General features: G+C 43.3%; 1 protein-coding gene across 1 annotated transcript in view; it reads right to left on the bottom strand.

Moving 5' to 3' along the window:
• PPP4R3A (protein phosphatase 4 regulatory subunit 3A) overlaps window positions 1-3,628 on the bottom strand; it is a 42,301-nt gene extending 38,673 nt beyond the window's left edge. The window contains exon 1 of the mRNA XM_063160103.1: window positions 2,517-3,628. Within this exon, the coding sequence (XP_063016173.1) occupies window positions 2,517-2,658 (142 nt within the window). The 5' untranslated portion in view covers window positions 2,659-3,628. The remainder of the gene's footprint in view (window positions 1-2,516) is intronic.
• Between the last annotated feature and the right edge of the window lie 10,434 nt (window positions 3,629-14,062).

The raw sequence follows: 14,062 nt of genomic DNA, 5'->3' as shown, positions 1-14,062 counted from the left end.
AACCACGTGTAAAGCAGCCTACTACACCAAGTCACAGCTGCAGAATCCAGTCACAGAAACCACGGCAACTCTGCTGTTGGTGTGGGCACAGCCAAAGCAGCCCTGGACAGGAGTGGGAATTTCCCACACACATCAGGAGCCACTGCTCGTGTCCCCAGGAGCTCCCCTGCTCAGGAAACGGAGCCTTCACCTCCAGGCTGATGCCCAGGATTTCTGTCAGCTTCCTGCAGAAAGGCAGTGAGAGCATGGCAGCGTGCACAGGAGCAATCTCTGCTCAAAGGCAAGGAAAAGCTGCTTTGGAAATGCAGGAAGGAAGAAGTTTCATTGTGGAAAGAGGAGGAGCTGACAGAGAAAGACAATACAAGAATGCAAAGGAAACATGGAGACAAATGGTGCACAGGGCAGTTCTACTACTCACTTCATACCACTTGTATGTCTTTGGGAAAAAGTTAAAAATCACAGTCAACTATTTCATTTAGTTAAAAAAGCCTGTAAGGAAACACAAATTGCACAGTGTGTAAAACACAGGTATGGCATTACCTTTTTCCAAATTATTTGCTCACATGTAAAAATGACTGTTTGCCTTCAAAATTAGCCCACAAACAACAGATAGTGGGAGTAAACAAATATAAATCAAATTTTATGAGGTGTCTACACAAACAAGTTAGAAAAACTAGCCTATTAATAGAGTGCACATTTACCCAGGACTGATACTACCTACTATATTAAGAATTTTAACTGGGTATTATTCAATACTTTGAAGTAGAAAGTATGCAGCTTGAGAGAGGGCTAAAGTGTATATCCTACCAAATAAACATCTGTGTATTAGGTGCAATTAGTAAGTTTGAGACAGTCCCTGCTTTGATTGGAGTATCTTAGCTATGCAAGATAAAGCAATGACTTAATTTTAGTTTTTAATACCATTTTGTATCTTCCTTCTTACAGACCTTCATTTATTTACAGGTGAGCTGGCAATAACAGTCCAGCTCAGGTTCTGATCAGTCCTATGCACACATATCCCTCTGGAGGTTAATAAATGGATTTTAGTTTGAATGAGCTATTTCTTCACAAGGAGATTGGGAACTGCACTTCTTTTGGTTTCTTTTTAGAAAAGAATTTTAAAAAATAACAGAAAAATTTTAATACATAGGAGACATAACAGTTTTTAAACATGCTCCCAACAGCCATGGACAGTATCTACGACAAAACATCCTGTAAAAATGAGCCAAAAAATGTAGTGATAATTTTTTTAATTCCTTCCTCATGTTGAAATGAAACTAAATCTATTTCCATTTTGAATGTTTTCTCTTGCAATATGAAGGTACTCAAGGTTTAAATGCATCTTCCTCACTGTAAAATAAATAAAAATCAGGTGTCAGTTTAACCTTTCAAAGTATAATCAAAAACTACAAGATCTCTCCGGGGGCTTATCAGAAGCTCAATTACCAAAATCCTCGTAGATGACTGATTCTTCCATATCAGTTTATGATCTTTGCTGTAGGGATTACATACTGTACAGTTTATCATAACTTTCCCAAAAAAGTAAGGATTAATGATTCTCAAGTTGCTTCTCATCCTACTTCCTATGATAAAAAAGCTTAATAAATAAAATTACAAGGTTTGTTGACAGTCAAAAGCTACAACTAGATCTACAAGTCACTAAATACAGCAGCTATACCTCTAATGAAGTAGTAAGTCATGCACTGACAGATTTTCAAAGCAGAATGGTACAAGGCCAATACTGTGAAGTACACATTTTAAAATCTCTGATCACAGCAGTCACGAACTCGCTTAACCACCAGTCAGGACTAGCCCAAACATGTAGCTACAGGGCTAGATATTGCTGCTTAACACATACTACTGACATATGCGGCTAGAAACCATGAAAGAAGTTGATAATCCATCATTTTAAATTTATTTTCAGGGAGTCCTAGAACTGCTGAAGGGCTGAGCACTCCCATTCCATTAAAAAAAAAAGGCATCTCTGAAAATGCTGCTCTGTCCATTGTATTGTCTTTACTACCATAACTGTACTTCGAGAACCGTTGATAGCTGTTAGAACGTCTTACATAATTCTAAAAGCTACCAAAGAAAAGGGCAGGTGGAAACACAAGGCTGTTAGCCATCCAACGACCTCCTAAAAACAAATACTAAAAACCAACATCTAAGTTTTGAACAACTTCTATGAGGGGATCGCTTCCAGAAAGATCCAGCGATCAGTTCTGAAACCTGACCAGTAGATATCCAAACCCATGCGAGACCTACAACGAGCCTCGAACGCATTTTGCATGCAACACTGCGTACCCAGTAAGTGCCTACTATGCTCGCACTCAATGGCAACCTCCTGTTTCTTCCACTTGGCCTAGCACGAATGAACCCTGGTTAGTGCCCACTCGCTTTCAGGAATACCATTTGAATTATGCAGCAAAACATTAACGCAACAGACACAAAGCAACACCCAGTTCCTTTTCTGGGTAGGACGAGGAAAGCCCGTGCCTTCAGCCGTGCACACTTACCATCGCTCTCTGCCCTGACTAGCAGGGACATGCCCTTGAGCCTCTCCACGTAGCAAGAGGACACATGCCCCGTGCCTCGATCATCCCACTGGCGGTCCTCATTTAGCGTGTAAACCTTCACCCTCCGCCGCGTGTCCGTCATCCTGCCGCCTGCCGCAGCGCAGCCACCCCTCGGGCCGGCAATCGCTGCAGGAGCACCAGGCTGCTCGGGGGCCAGGCCCCCCTCAGCGGAGGGCAGCGGGAGAGAGGGCAGCAGCCCCACACGGGCACGCCAAGCAAGCTCTTCTTACTCCTCTTCAGTGCCCCAACGGGATCCTCATAATCGAGGGTAACAGGATCGGGGAAGAGGGAGAAACGAGAAGATGTGAAAAGGGAAGCTGCTCCTTCAGGTACAGTCAGACGCTGCACAAAAGGCGAGTAAGCCTAGGCAGGGAGAGCCGCAGAGAGGAGAGAGGCTCTTTGCAGGGCGAAGGGCAGGCGGGAGAGGCGGTGAAGAAGGGATCCCGGAGGAGAAGGGGGGATCCACGGTAGTGGAAGCGGCGGCGGACTGCAGCCGGCCCAGCGTGACAGGAGCAAGCGTTCCTGAAAGCCGGAGCCCTGTCGAGGAAAACAGGGGGAAGCTGGTGAGGCCGGAGGGAATCAGAGGAAGGGAGGCAGGCGGGAGAGGGGCCGCTCGCCCCGGCCTGTAGCCCGGCTCTATTGTGCGGCAGCTGCCCAGGCCCGAAGCCCCTCGCTCGCCGTCCGTCAGCGCGGGGCTCAAGGAGCCGCCCTCCTTCCCGCCCGGGCTGCCTGCGGCCTGCGGACACCGCCCGTCCAGCCACAGGGCGAACGGCCAGGCGAGCTCAGCGCCCCGTCTTCCCCATGGGCTCCGGTCGCAGGCGGCGGCTTCACTCCCAGCCTGACTCCGCCGCCATGTTGTTCTTCCTCCTCCTCCTCCTCCTCCTGCCGGTGCTGCGGCGGCTCAGTCCCGACTCCCCAGCGCGCCTTGCGACGTGGCTACGCTTCCAGGCGTTCGGCGACCCGGCCGGCAGAGAAACGCTGTGCCCTGCGGAGGGAGGGGGCGATCGGCAGCGGCTGGTGCGGCCCGGCTCCCTCCGGCCCCGGCTCCGCCTCAGTCACTGCGCGGCCGCCATCTTGGTTTCACCTCTCACTGGAGGCGCGGGGTCTCCCAGCCAGCGGCAGCACGGGCCGCCCGCCGGCATTTAAAGGGCCAGCGGCCCGCGCGGGGAATGCGCGTGCGGCCGGGGCCGCGCCGTTACCGCGGGCCGGGCCGGGGCAGGCGGACCCCGGCTTTGAGGTTTTCTTGTCCTTTTTTTTTTTTTCTTCCCTCCTCACCTTGCCGACTGATCCCAGAGTTAAACAGCTTTTGGTTGAATTGGATCTCTGCAGTCATAGATGGGATCAAAGAATTCTAATATCAGAAGCTGTCGAGGCTCTGCTTCTGCCGCTGCTGCCAATATCTAAGCACGTGTCTGACAGATTTCCCTAAAATATGGGAAAGCACCGGGGTGTTTGGGACCCCAGCAGCACCACTGCAGAAGAGAGTCCATTCACAGTACATTCTAGATAACAGTGTACATGGGAGCTCACTGCAATAGGTACTCTGTTATTTTATGCTTTTGAACAAGTTCTGATACTCGTTTATCACAGTGAGTTGTACTGAGGGTGGTTTGAGGCAGTAGCTTTCACCAGGATTAATCAGTATCACAAGGAAGTCTCTAGTCAAGCCCTGTTTTCCTTTGTCCATCTTCTATTTTGTTTGCCCTGTGGAAAGCCAGTGGTTGCAGGATTGATACGCAGCTTCCTGAATGAGCTCCCAGGGCCTGAGCAGCAGCCTGACAGAGCTCAAGAGGTGTTTGGACAATGCCCTCAGGGACACGCTGTGACTCCTGGGGAGTCCTGTGCAGGGCCAGGAGTTGGATTCCATGACCCTGATGGGTCTCTTCCAAATCAGAATATTCTGTGATTCCTGATGTGCCCAGACGAAGCCATTTGGCCTTTGCTCTGATGCCCGAGGGTCTCTGGTAGTGTTGTTTGGGTTCCTATGCTATAGCTGAAGGCATGTTGTGCTGCTTGTTCTCAGCACGGTGTTCTTGGCTAAAGCAGGGACAGGTTTGAAGAGATTCAGATTGTGGGCCTGGCTGAAGGGGAGCCACCACACAGCATTGCCTACAAAGGGGCTCGGTGCCTTCCCTTGGCGGCCCGGGCAGCTCTCGAGGGGCCGTTCCTGGGCAGCTCTCAGGGGGCTGTTCCTGGGCAGTTCTCAGGGGCCGTTCCTGGGCAGCTCCCGAGGGGCCGTTCCTGGGCAGCTCTCAGGGGGCTGTTCCTGGGCAGCTCTCAGGGGGCTGTTCCCGGGCAGCTCTCAGGGGCTGTTCCCGGGCAGCTCTCAGGGGCCGTTCCCGGGCAGCTCTCAGGGGCCGTTCCTGGGCAGCTCTCAGGGGCCGTTCCTGGGCAGCTCCCGAGGGGCCGTTCCTGGGCAGCTCTCAGGGGGCCGTTCCTGGGCAGTTCTCAGGGGGCTGTTCCCGGGCAGCTCTCAGGGGGCCGTTCCTGGGCAGCTCCCGAGGGGCTGTTCCTGGGCAGCTCTCAGGGGCTGTTCCCGGGCAGCTCTCAGGGGGCCGTTCCCGGGCAGCTCTCAGGGGCCGTTCCTGGGCAGCTCCCGAGGGGCCGTTCCTGGGCAGCTCTCAGGGGGCTGTTCCTGGGCAGCTCTCAGGGGCCGTTCCCGGGCAGCTCTCAGGGGCCGTTCCTGGGCAGCTCTCAGGGGGCCGTTCCTGGGCAGCTCCCGAGGGGCTGTTCCTGGGCAGGTGCTCTTGCCAAAATTTCTCTCAGGCCAGCCTGGAGATGGATTTTTGTGATTTCAGAAGAGATTGATGTCACTTAGAGAAAACTCTGTAGAACTGTTATAGTCATGTACCATTTACAAATTGTACCCTCTTGTGGCCATCAGATTAAGTAGAGGCCACACTGCTCACTGCAGTTTTTAATTAATTTTTTTTAATTTTTGTGAATTGAAAACAAGAACTTAATCAAATTTCAGTTTGCGTAGTTTGCTTTATGAAAATTTTGGGCTCAGCTTCTTTTAATGGGCCTTGTGTTATTTTGATACCAGTCTGAATAATGCTCAGTCCAACAATAGTACCTACTTGTCAGGTTTTAACCCAATTCTCATTATGTTTGGCAAGAGGGTTTTATTTTTTCAAACATTTCTACCCCAGTCATTCCGGAAAAAAAAGGTCAGGCATTGAGAGTAACTTCCCATGCTGGAAAGTAGTTGGGAAAGAAAGAAACATTCTGTTTATTTTTCTTGGAGTAATGAGTCAGAAAGCAAGTCTGTCAGGTCACACCTCAATTCCTTCTCTCCATTTGTACTGGTTTGAAATCTTGTGTCCAGAAGGAAATGTCTTCAGGCATCAGGAGAGACTGTTATTAATTGAGTTAAAAGGTTTAGGCCCCTTTAGTTCCTGTAAATAATAAAGGACCTAGCCCTGGCAGAAACTTTTGCCCACCAGTAACTGAGTAAGAAATGATGAGATGAAGTGTTGAAAACAGTCTTAAACTTCTATATTCCTAGGAAAGTAACTACACATAGTTCAATGCAATAGGAATAAGCCTAAAGTGGGTTTACCATAGAGAGCTACTCTCTTGCACAACAGTCAAAACTAAAGAACAAGATAACTTTTTCTTTCAGTGTCTAATAATAATTTTGGGAAAGAAAATTGCATTGTAATTGTGAAGAACTTCAGGTCACACATATAAATTTGGTCCTATGTACTAAGGCATTATTAGAGTTCCTAAAACCCCTAGCTAAATATTTTCTAAACAAAAAAAAAAAAAAAAGTTAGGGAAACTAACAACTTCAGACTTTATTGTGGGGAAGATTATTGCTAGAATGGAAGTCTGTGCTTGCCTGAATATGGCTATACCCAGTATGTGCAAACAAGGTTTCGATCCATACTACACACAAATGGACACTCTCTATGTAATCTTGTTCCCAAGGCATGTATTCTGACTTGTGCCCCAAAAACCTGTGGAAAATGAATGACTGAGTGCAAAGAAAAAATTAGAAAAATTATCATAATAGAGGCTATAAAAAAGATGTCTGTAAAGAAGTCAGAATATTGTGATCACGAAGAGGGGAGATTCAGAAAAAATGTTTCTAGTGTAGTGGGGAAGCAAACACAGCAGTTTGAAATAAATACATACAGTAGACAAAAAGCAAACCTAGCAATCATTACAAGTTGTGAAGCACAGAAAAAATGGATGAGGATGTCAAGAAATATGCATGGTTGGTAGTTTTAGGAACAACTCATGTTTCCTAAATCTTAACACCATTATAGGCCTATTATATTAAGATTTTTTAAAATGTTGATATTGATACCAAAAAAAGTAATTGTTTAATAAATAATTTTGTTTTATACTTGAAAGAATGTGTGATGTATTTGTATCATATGATGATGGCTAAGTGCTTTCCTGGTCATTATTTACAAGGATATTAAACAACTTTGCTTAGAGAAAAACATATTCAAGTATGCAGGTCCTAAAAAACTTGAGTGTCCTAAAGAGGCTTGCATGTGTGATCTCAGGAAGCATGAAACCTTATTAACTTTTAATAAAGCTTAAATTATTGCAGAAATTCTGGAGGACATGAAGACTGACTATAAGTATTCAAATTGGACAAGTGAGAACCCAGATAACAGTAGACTGATTTATCTGATATCAGTCACAGACAATAAATGTTCACACAGAATGCAATATAGAATTGCAAGATGGGCTTATAGCAGTAGCAGCTGATGTGGCTTTAGGAAGAAAAATGTTTAATTGATTGTTAAATTACAAACTTGCTCATAAGGGTAATGGTGCAGATATAATACACATGGATAGTTCTCAGGCATTTTTCTGGAAAGTTAAAATTGTATTCTGTGAAGAAAGCTCACATTGCATGGGTGAGATTTGAGATGACTGGTATAGCTCAAAAGGAATTATTGATCTGTGGAGATGATCCTCGATGATTGTGAGAAATCAAAAGTAGGACTGATGCTATTTAGGATTTCTTGTAATGTTTAGAAAGTCAATGTAAAATCTCTGTGCATAAAAGCTGTGTATGACTCAGAGAGCCTGGAAGAATGGCAAGAAATGGATAAGGCCATAAGGGTCAGAAACAGAAAGGTTCACTCACTGAAGGTGCTGATGTAGGAAGAATGGCTTAGCCTGGGGCAGCTGGGGAGGTTACTGGCAGCTGCTTCTGGCTTATTCCAGCTTTACAAATGTCTGTGAGCTCATTAGTGCTTACCATGAATTTAAGGCAAGCAATGACACTTTCACTTAAAATTTTGAGCTGTAAACAGTGTTTGTTCAAGACCTGATGGATGAGCAGCTCTGGCAGGCAGGTTGTGGCCTGGTTGTGCTCGGACCTACACCTGCTAACAGGACCCTTCAGATACAGCCAAATGCAGGGTCACATCTGTGGCAATAAATAGCAAGGCAGCTCTGAAAGAAGCAAGGCTGCATAGTAAACAAGCAACCCAACACAGACTTCTGATACTGCTCTGTGTCTGTAAGATCCTATAATAGTATGACTTTTGGACACACTGTGGAAGAATGTAACATCAGGAATAAAAGTAGCTTTAATGCCACATTCTGTAACTCTGGTGTCCTCATGTTCTTAAAACAAATTTTACGAAATTGAAATAGATCTGAGAGGACTGCTCTGAAGAGCTTTATGTTGTTTTGCAGATCCATTTGTCACACTCCAAAATCTGAGATTCCTGCAGCATGTACTTTTTGCAGCCACACCCTCTGAACCATGTCTCAGCGCTGCCATTCAACTTTCACATCCTGCCACAGATCCCTGAGAAGCAGCAGCTCTGTTCTTATACCTGAACCATAAACATGAACCTGTGAAGGTCAGCAGTCAAGATTCTGTGACTCTTCCTCCTACATAATGTGCATATGAATCCCCTCAACAGAAATGTCATCTCTTTCCTTTCAGCCCCTATTGTCATCTTAATTTTCACAGTACTGAACAGACCCTTGTCTTCCAGGCAGAGCTTCCTTTTAGGAGTTCTTTGCAACTGCACAGTCATGCAAAGTCTGTATTTGTTTTGAATTCCTGTATGCCTCTCTGGAAATGCTGCACTTTATCTAAATATGTAGGCCTCATTATCAGCTGACTGAAGAATTTCAAAGCACTGCTGATGCATAGAACGTGCCTGCATCATTTATTCATCCAGCAATGAAAATTCCCTCCTTCTGTGAGGGGAAATCCAACACATCTGAATTGTGCTGGCTGTCCCTATGCAGTATATATTTGTGTTTTTACATTTATTATTTTGCCTGTTGACTATGTTAGTAAAGTTTTAGTAAGAGTTATTGAGTCTTTTTTTCCTTTTTCTATGGTAGACTTCCTTTTCCTAACTTTTGCTCTCATGTATTTTTTTAATATAAGGTTTCCAGTACTTCATCCATAGCTCAGACTACAACAGGCTTCCCTTAGACCCATATATTTGATGGTCTTTTGAGAAAGAGATGGACAGAGAGGTAGGAAGTGAGATCCACATTATAATTTTGTTTCCAGGAAGTTTTAAAAGTCCATCAGAAACCCATAAGGGTAAAAACTACCTCAATTTTTCTATTATATCTCTACCTAATCACCTAAAATCTGCTGCAATACTCTCATTCAAATAAATTCCTTATTACCTCAGGCACATGCTGAGGTGAGTGTGGGAACTGTTGAAGGTGTTTCCAGTTTGTGTAAATAAGAACTACATAAGTGGATTTAGAGTAAAAAGGGAGAAAAGCCAAAAGAGATGGAGAAGGGACATTATCAGAGCCAGAACAAGCCAGCAGCACATGGACACAGGTAGGTGGACAATCATCTTTACACACACACACAGAGTCTCAGCAGCTTGGTACTTCAATTGGAGCAGTCATCTGGGACTACTGGACTAGACATGTGTAAATTTAGGGTCAGGTTCCTGGACAAAAGTGAAAATGACAATATGTCTGTATGTAATAAAGTATAATATATGTAAAAATATGTCAGAAACATGAAAAAATGTCCTGAAAAAAAAAGGAGGCAGGTAAGTTTTTTGAATAAAGTAATTTAGAATCAGCCATTGTACTGTCAGCAATTCAAATATGTTTGGTTTTTCCAATTTTAAAATATATGAGTCACTTCAGTGTTTGTGACAATGATGGTCTTAGAGATGCAAATAATTCAAGACTTGCACATAACAGGAGCGATTGTGGTGCAAGTTGCAACTAAGTTATATATATAGATTGGCAGCACATGCAATTATTTGAGAGATTACTTTGCTAATTATCTTAGCTGGTTCTAGTGTCTTCCATTTTGCATATGAAGCCAACCAGGCAGAGGTGAGAACCTGACACCAGGCTCTGTGGATGAGCTCTGCAGTAATAGAGGCCAAGCATTTAGGGAGGGAAATGTGCACTGTCCTCACTTTGCACCCCTGCTCTAGCTAAAAGCAAAGCTAAGTAGACCAAATTCAAAACTAGAGGATTTGCTATTATTGTTACCTAGAAAAACAACCTAAATTGTTATGGAATGGGTTTGCCTCAGCAGCAACACAGAAACTCCTCTGATTCTACACTGTCAGCCTAGCCTCCTCTTTTCCCATACGTGTTACCTCTCCTCTGGTTGGCACCAGAGACAGGATTTGGGCTCACACCCGAGACAGGATTTGGCAAATATCTGTAAGATCTTGAAAAGCATAAAGAGAGTTAGCAAGGCTCAGTTGTTTAATGTCCCCTCCAATACAAAAACTGAGGATCAAGAACTCCAGCAAGTAGGTGGGATGGTCAAAACAAGAATAATTGTTCTTTTTTCACAGCTCATGGAAGAAAGTGATGGAAGGCTCTGCTGCAAGGAAACATTGATGCTGAAGTCAAACTCAGTAATTCAATGTACTAATCTCCTAGGAGTGTCTCTTGCAGAGCATGGGGGGACTCTAAGTAGAGCTCTCAAGTCACTTGTGTGACTAATGGGCAAAGGCATTGGAGGCATGTGGGGATTATCAGCGGATGTGCAGGAGGAAGAGGTTGGGAATGGAGTGTGTGCCAGGAGGGGCAGGAGCACTGAGGTGCAAAGGGGGTCTGGCAGCTTTCACACCCAGGGTGTTGAAGTGTGGGGTGATGGCAGTGACACAGCTCTACTGTGCACTGGCTGGTGCAGGACTGTGGGGCTCAATCCACAGGGAGAATGAATAAATTACATACATAAATACAAAAATAAATTACCTAAACAAATACAACTAGAAATGCACTTGGACATTACTACCAAAGACAGTATAAGTGCATACCATTTCATTAATCATCACTGCAGCTTGTCACTATATAGAAATTAGTTATTATATTATTAGAATTGTAGATATTAAATATTCACTAACAGTTGTCTAAACTAATTAACATGCAGGATTTATTTGTGATGTTTATGGCTGTCATTAGTGACAGAAGCTGAGAAAATAATAAAGAGAGAACATATAATCTGTAAGAATATATCACGGTTCTGTGTTTATTTGTGTTTAATCATGACTAAAAGAGTATGGTGGGAATTCTTTAAATTTTCTGAAATCTTCTGCATAAAGAAATCTTGTAAACATCTATTATCTGGTAGATAGGTGTTTGAGGTTCCCTGGTGTCAAGACATTCCCTACAATTTCAGATATGTGGTATAATGCAGCCACTCAATTTAATGTACTTGCATGGGGAAAACAGAATTGCCAGCTTAGCATTTGTTGAGGTCCCCTGAAACAGCCACCCTAGAGCATTGATCACCTAAAGATCTTACAGTGCTCTGCAGCCACAAGAGTATTCTGGGGCAACTAGAGATAAAGGAAAACAAGACTAATTCCAGTCAGTAAAGCTGAAACCTTGATCCCTTCCTGCTTTCCTCTGTGCTTCTCACTTCTCATAATCCCAAATCATTTGGATTATGATTTATACTTTCCTGTTACGTTTTATATATGACACGGACCAGCCCTAAATCCCTTCCCTGACCTTCTCATCGAGGAAACCATGGATCCAGTCAAGTTCCTCTCCTCCTTTACTCATATAGCTGCCCTCTTTATATCTCTACTGTGTTCCTCCTAATTCTTTCAGCACACCCAAATGAATTGTGCTTAGCTTGTGTTCTCACCTGCCATCCTGCTCATAGCTATCACTTGTTTGAAATCTCTGCTGTACCATGTTCCCTGCTATAGGACTAATCTCTGTGCTTGCAAGGTCCTGCACAACTTGGTTCCCCCTCAAGCCAAATACATTTTCAGAGGTTTTTCACTATCCTTCTCTTTCCTGTTTTATACTTGCCTTGAAAGCCTTCCCCTATCAACTGGCATGTATCAGCCTCTGTTTTATCCCATGTGATGAGCTTTTCTTCTTCACATTGCAAGTATTGTTCTCAGTTTTCCTAGGAAGCAATTTTTGGTGATTCCAGCACACAAGCTTGTAATTTAGTTTAGTATAGCTTCTGTGTAGGCATGAGGAGTGGCAAGGGGGAAAGAAGATCCCTGACAATATTGCAATATAACTGTATAGAGAATCCACTGTGGCCACAAACTGTGATGAAGGCATGGACATGGGAAAAGTAACAGCATGGGGGAAAATCAGAAATATGAGTTTAATAGGAGATACAAGTTTTGTTAATCAATTGCATTTTAAGCACAGGACAAATGTTTAAATAGAAGTTTAAACTCAAATCCATGCATTTCACAAAATGAAACAAAACTTGTTAGCAAAACAAGACTTCAGCCATTTAAAGAGGAGATGGTTTTGGAATGGCAATTAAATGGCACTTTTCTAGTAGTAGTACACTGAATGGTATCAGAATTGGGAACTGTGCTGTTTCTTGCCTCCAGCTATCTCACTTCAGATCTTTCATAGCAGAAGAACTTAAGAGATCTTGAGGGATTTTTTTCCCCTCCAAAACACTGTACTGAAAATAATCCCCTAGGAGGTCATAGGGTTACATGGAAAATTGTAGTTTAATTTATTCATCCTACATAGCAAAAGGCATATTTTAGCATATATTAAAAATAGACTCATTTTATGCACTTTTTTTCAGTCTAGTGTCTGATTTTGCTCTTAATTTATTTCTGCACAGTGCATTCTCCTTAAAGAAATTTGTAGGCTGTTGTTGACAATGTCTTCAGAAAAATGTGCACATAAGAATAGACAGGCTCACGATTCTTTTGCAAAAATGAATGTGCAAGGAAGTTCTTCTCCTTCTACATCAATCCCTAGGCACCACCTAATGGTGTCTTAGCTTTCTTAGCAGCATTTCTCTGAGGAGAAGAAAACCATTTTCATCTTTAGTATCTTTCTGTAGCCACAGTTCAGCAGTCAGTGGAACTGGAGGAATGCAATGAATTGATTTCCTACATAAGCTGCCACTCTTCTGTGTTATAATATACCCTACCATATCCCAAATACACAAGGTTTTTGGGATAATCACAGTTGTTATAGATTTACCTGATAGACAGCTGTGTTGTTAAAATAAATTAGTAACTTCCAAAGCAAAGATAGCCATTTAAAAGAATGCAGTGAATACGTTTGCATTGATAGATATATCTGCACTGCAAAATTTGCTCCTCCTGCCTATCAATATAGTGCAAAAGGACTTGCTTAAATTTATCTTGGAACCACTTACTTCAAAACTGGCTTTCTCCTTCTGTAATACTCCAACATTAATGATCACAAGACCATTTCTTTTATTGCTCTGTCTTTGAAGAGTTCATAGGTCTACAAGTAATGTAACAAAAGCCTGATTTTGTTAGTTTTCAGTGTATGTGGCAAGGCCATGCTTTTACCAGAGTTCTTGGGAGGAGCAGTTGCCAATTATGAATTGGTAAAAGTGGTAACAGAAATGACGTGGACAAGTATGGTACAAGCAGATCACAGCCACATGATAGGCGCTGATGTTATTTATGTGCTTGCATATTTTTAGCTATTGGCAATGCCTGTCACAGTAGAGAGGGGTGGTAGATACAAATGGAAAGAATACTTTGAAAAGGATGTTATTTTTATACTGAGCTTCTCATATTGCTCAACTGATGTTGCCTCAACACGACAGTGAACACAGTCAGAGAAGAAGTGTCAGTCACAAGACCCCAAGACCTGCCACGTTGGTCAGATCACAGGTCCATCTGTTTCAGCATTCTGTACAACTAGGTGATGTTTAAAAGTGTTTTCTTTTGTTTGTTTCCAATTACTACACAACTTTTTTGCTTCTGAGAAACAATGAATCACCATAGTTAAGGGACTGATTTTATGTTCCCTCCACCTTTAATCATCTTTTTTCAATGAAGAAACGTGCTATTTGGTTTCCCTTGAATAGAACCTATTCATTATTTCTGATCCATACTGCTGTATCTTATCTAGTGCTACTACATTGGTCTTGGAGATCAATAACCAGAAGTGCATGTATTTGAGATTCAAGGTTGGTACAACAGCATTACAATGTTTTCCTGGTTTGTTCTCTATTCTTTCCATAAGGAAATAATTGTAATGTTCAGTTTGTCTTTCCTTGCCACAGG

The sequence above is a fragment of the Melospiza melodia genome, chromosome 6, assembly GCF_035770615.1.
Source record: "Melospiza melodia melodia isolate bMelMel2 chromosome 6, bMelMel2.pri, whole genome shotgun sequence".
Lineage (NCBI taxonomy): Eukaryota > Metazoa > Chordata > Aves > Passeriformes > Passerellidae > Melospiza > Melospiza melodia.
Note: the sequence above shows the minus strand (reverse complement) of the source record. Positions and strands in the feature narration are given on the sequence as shown.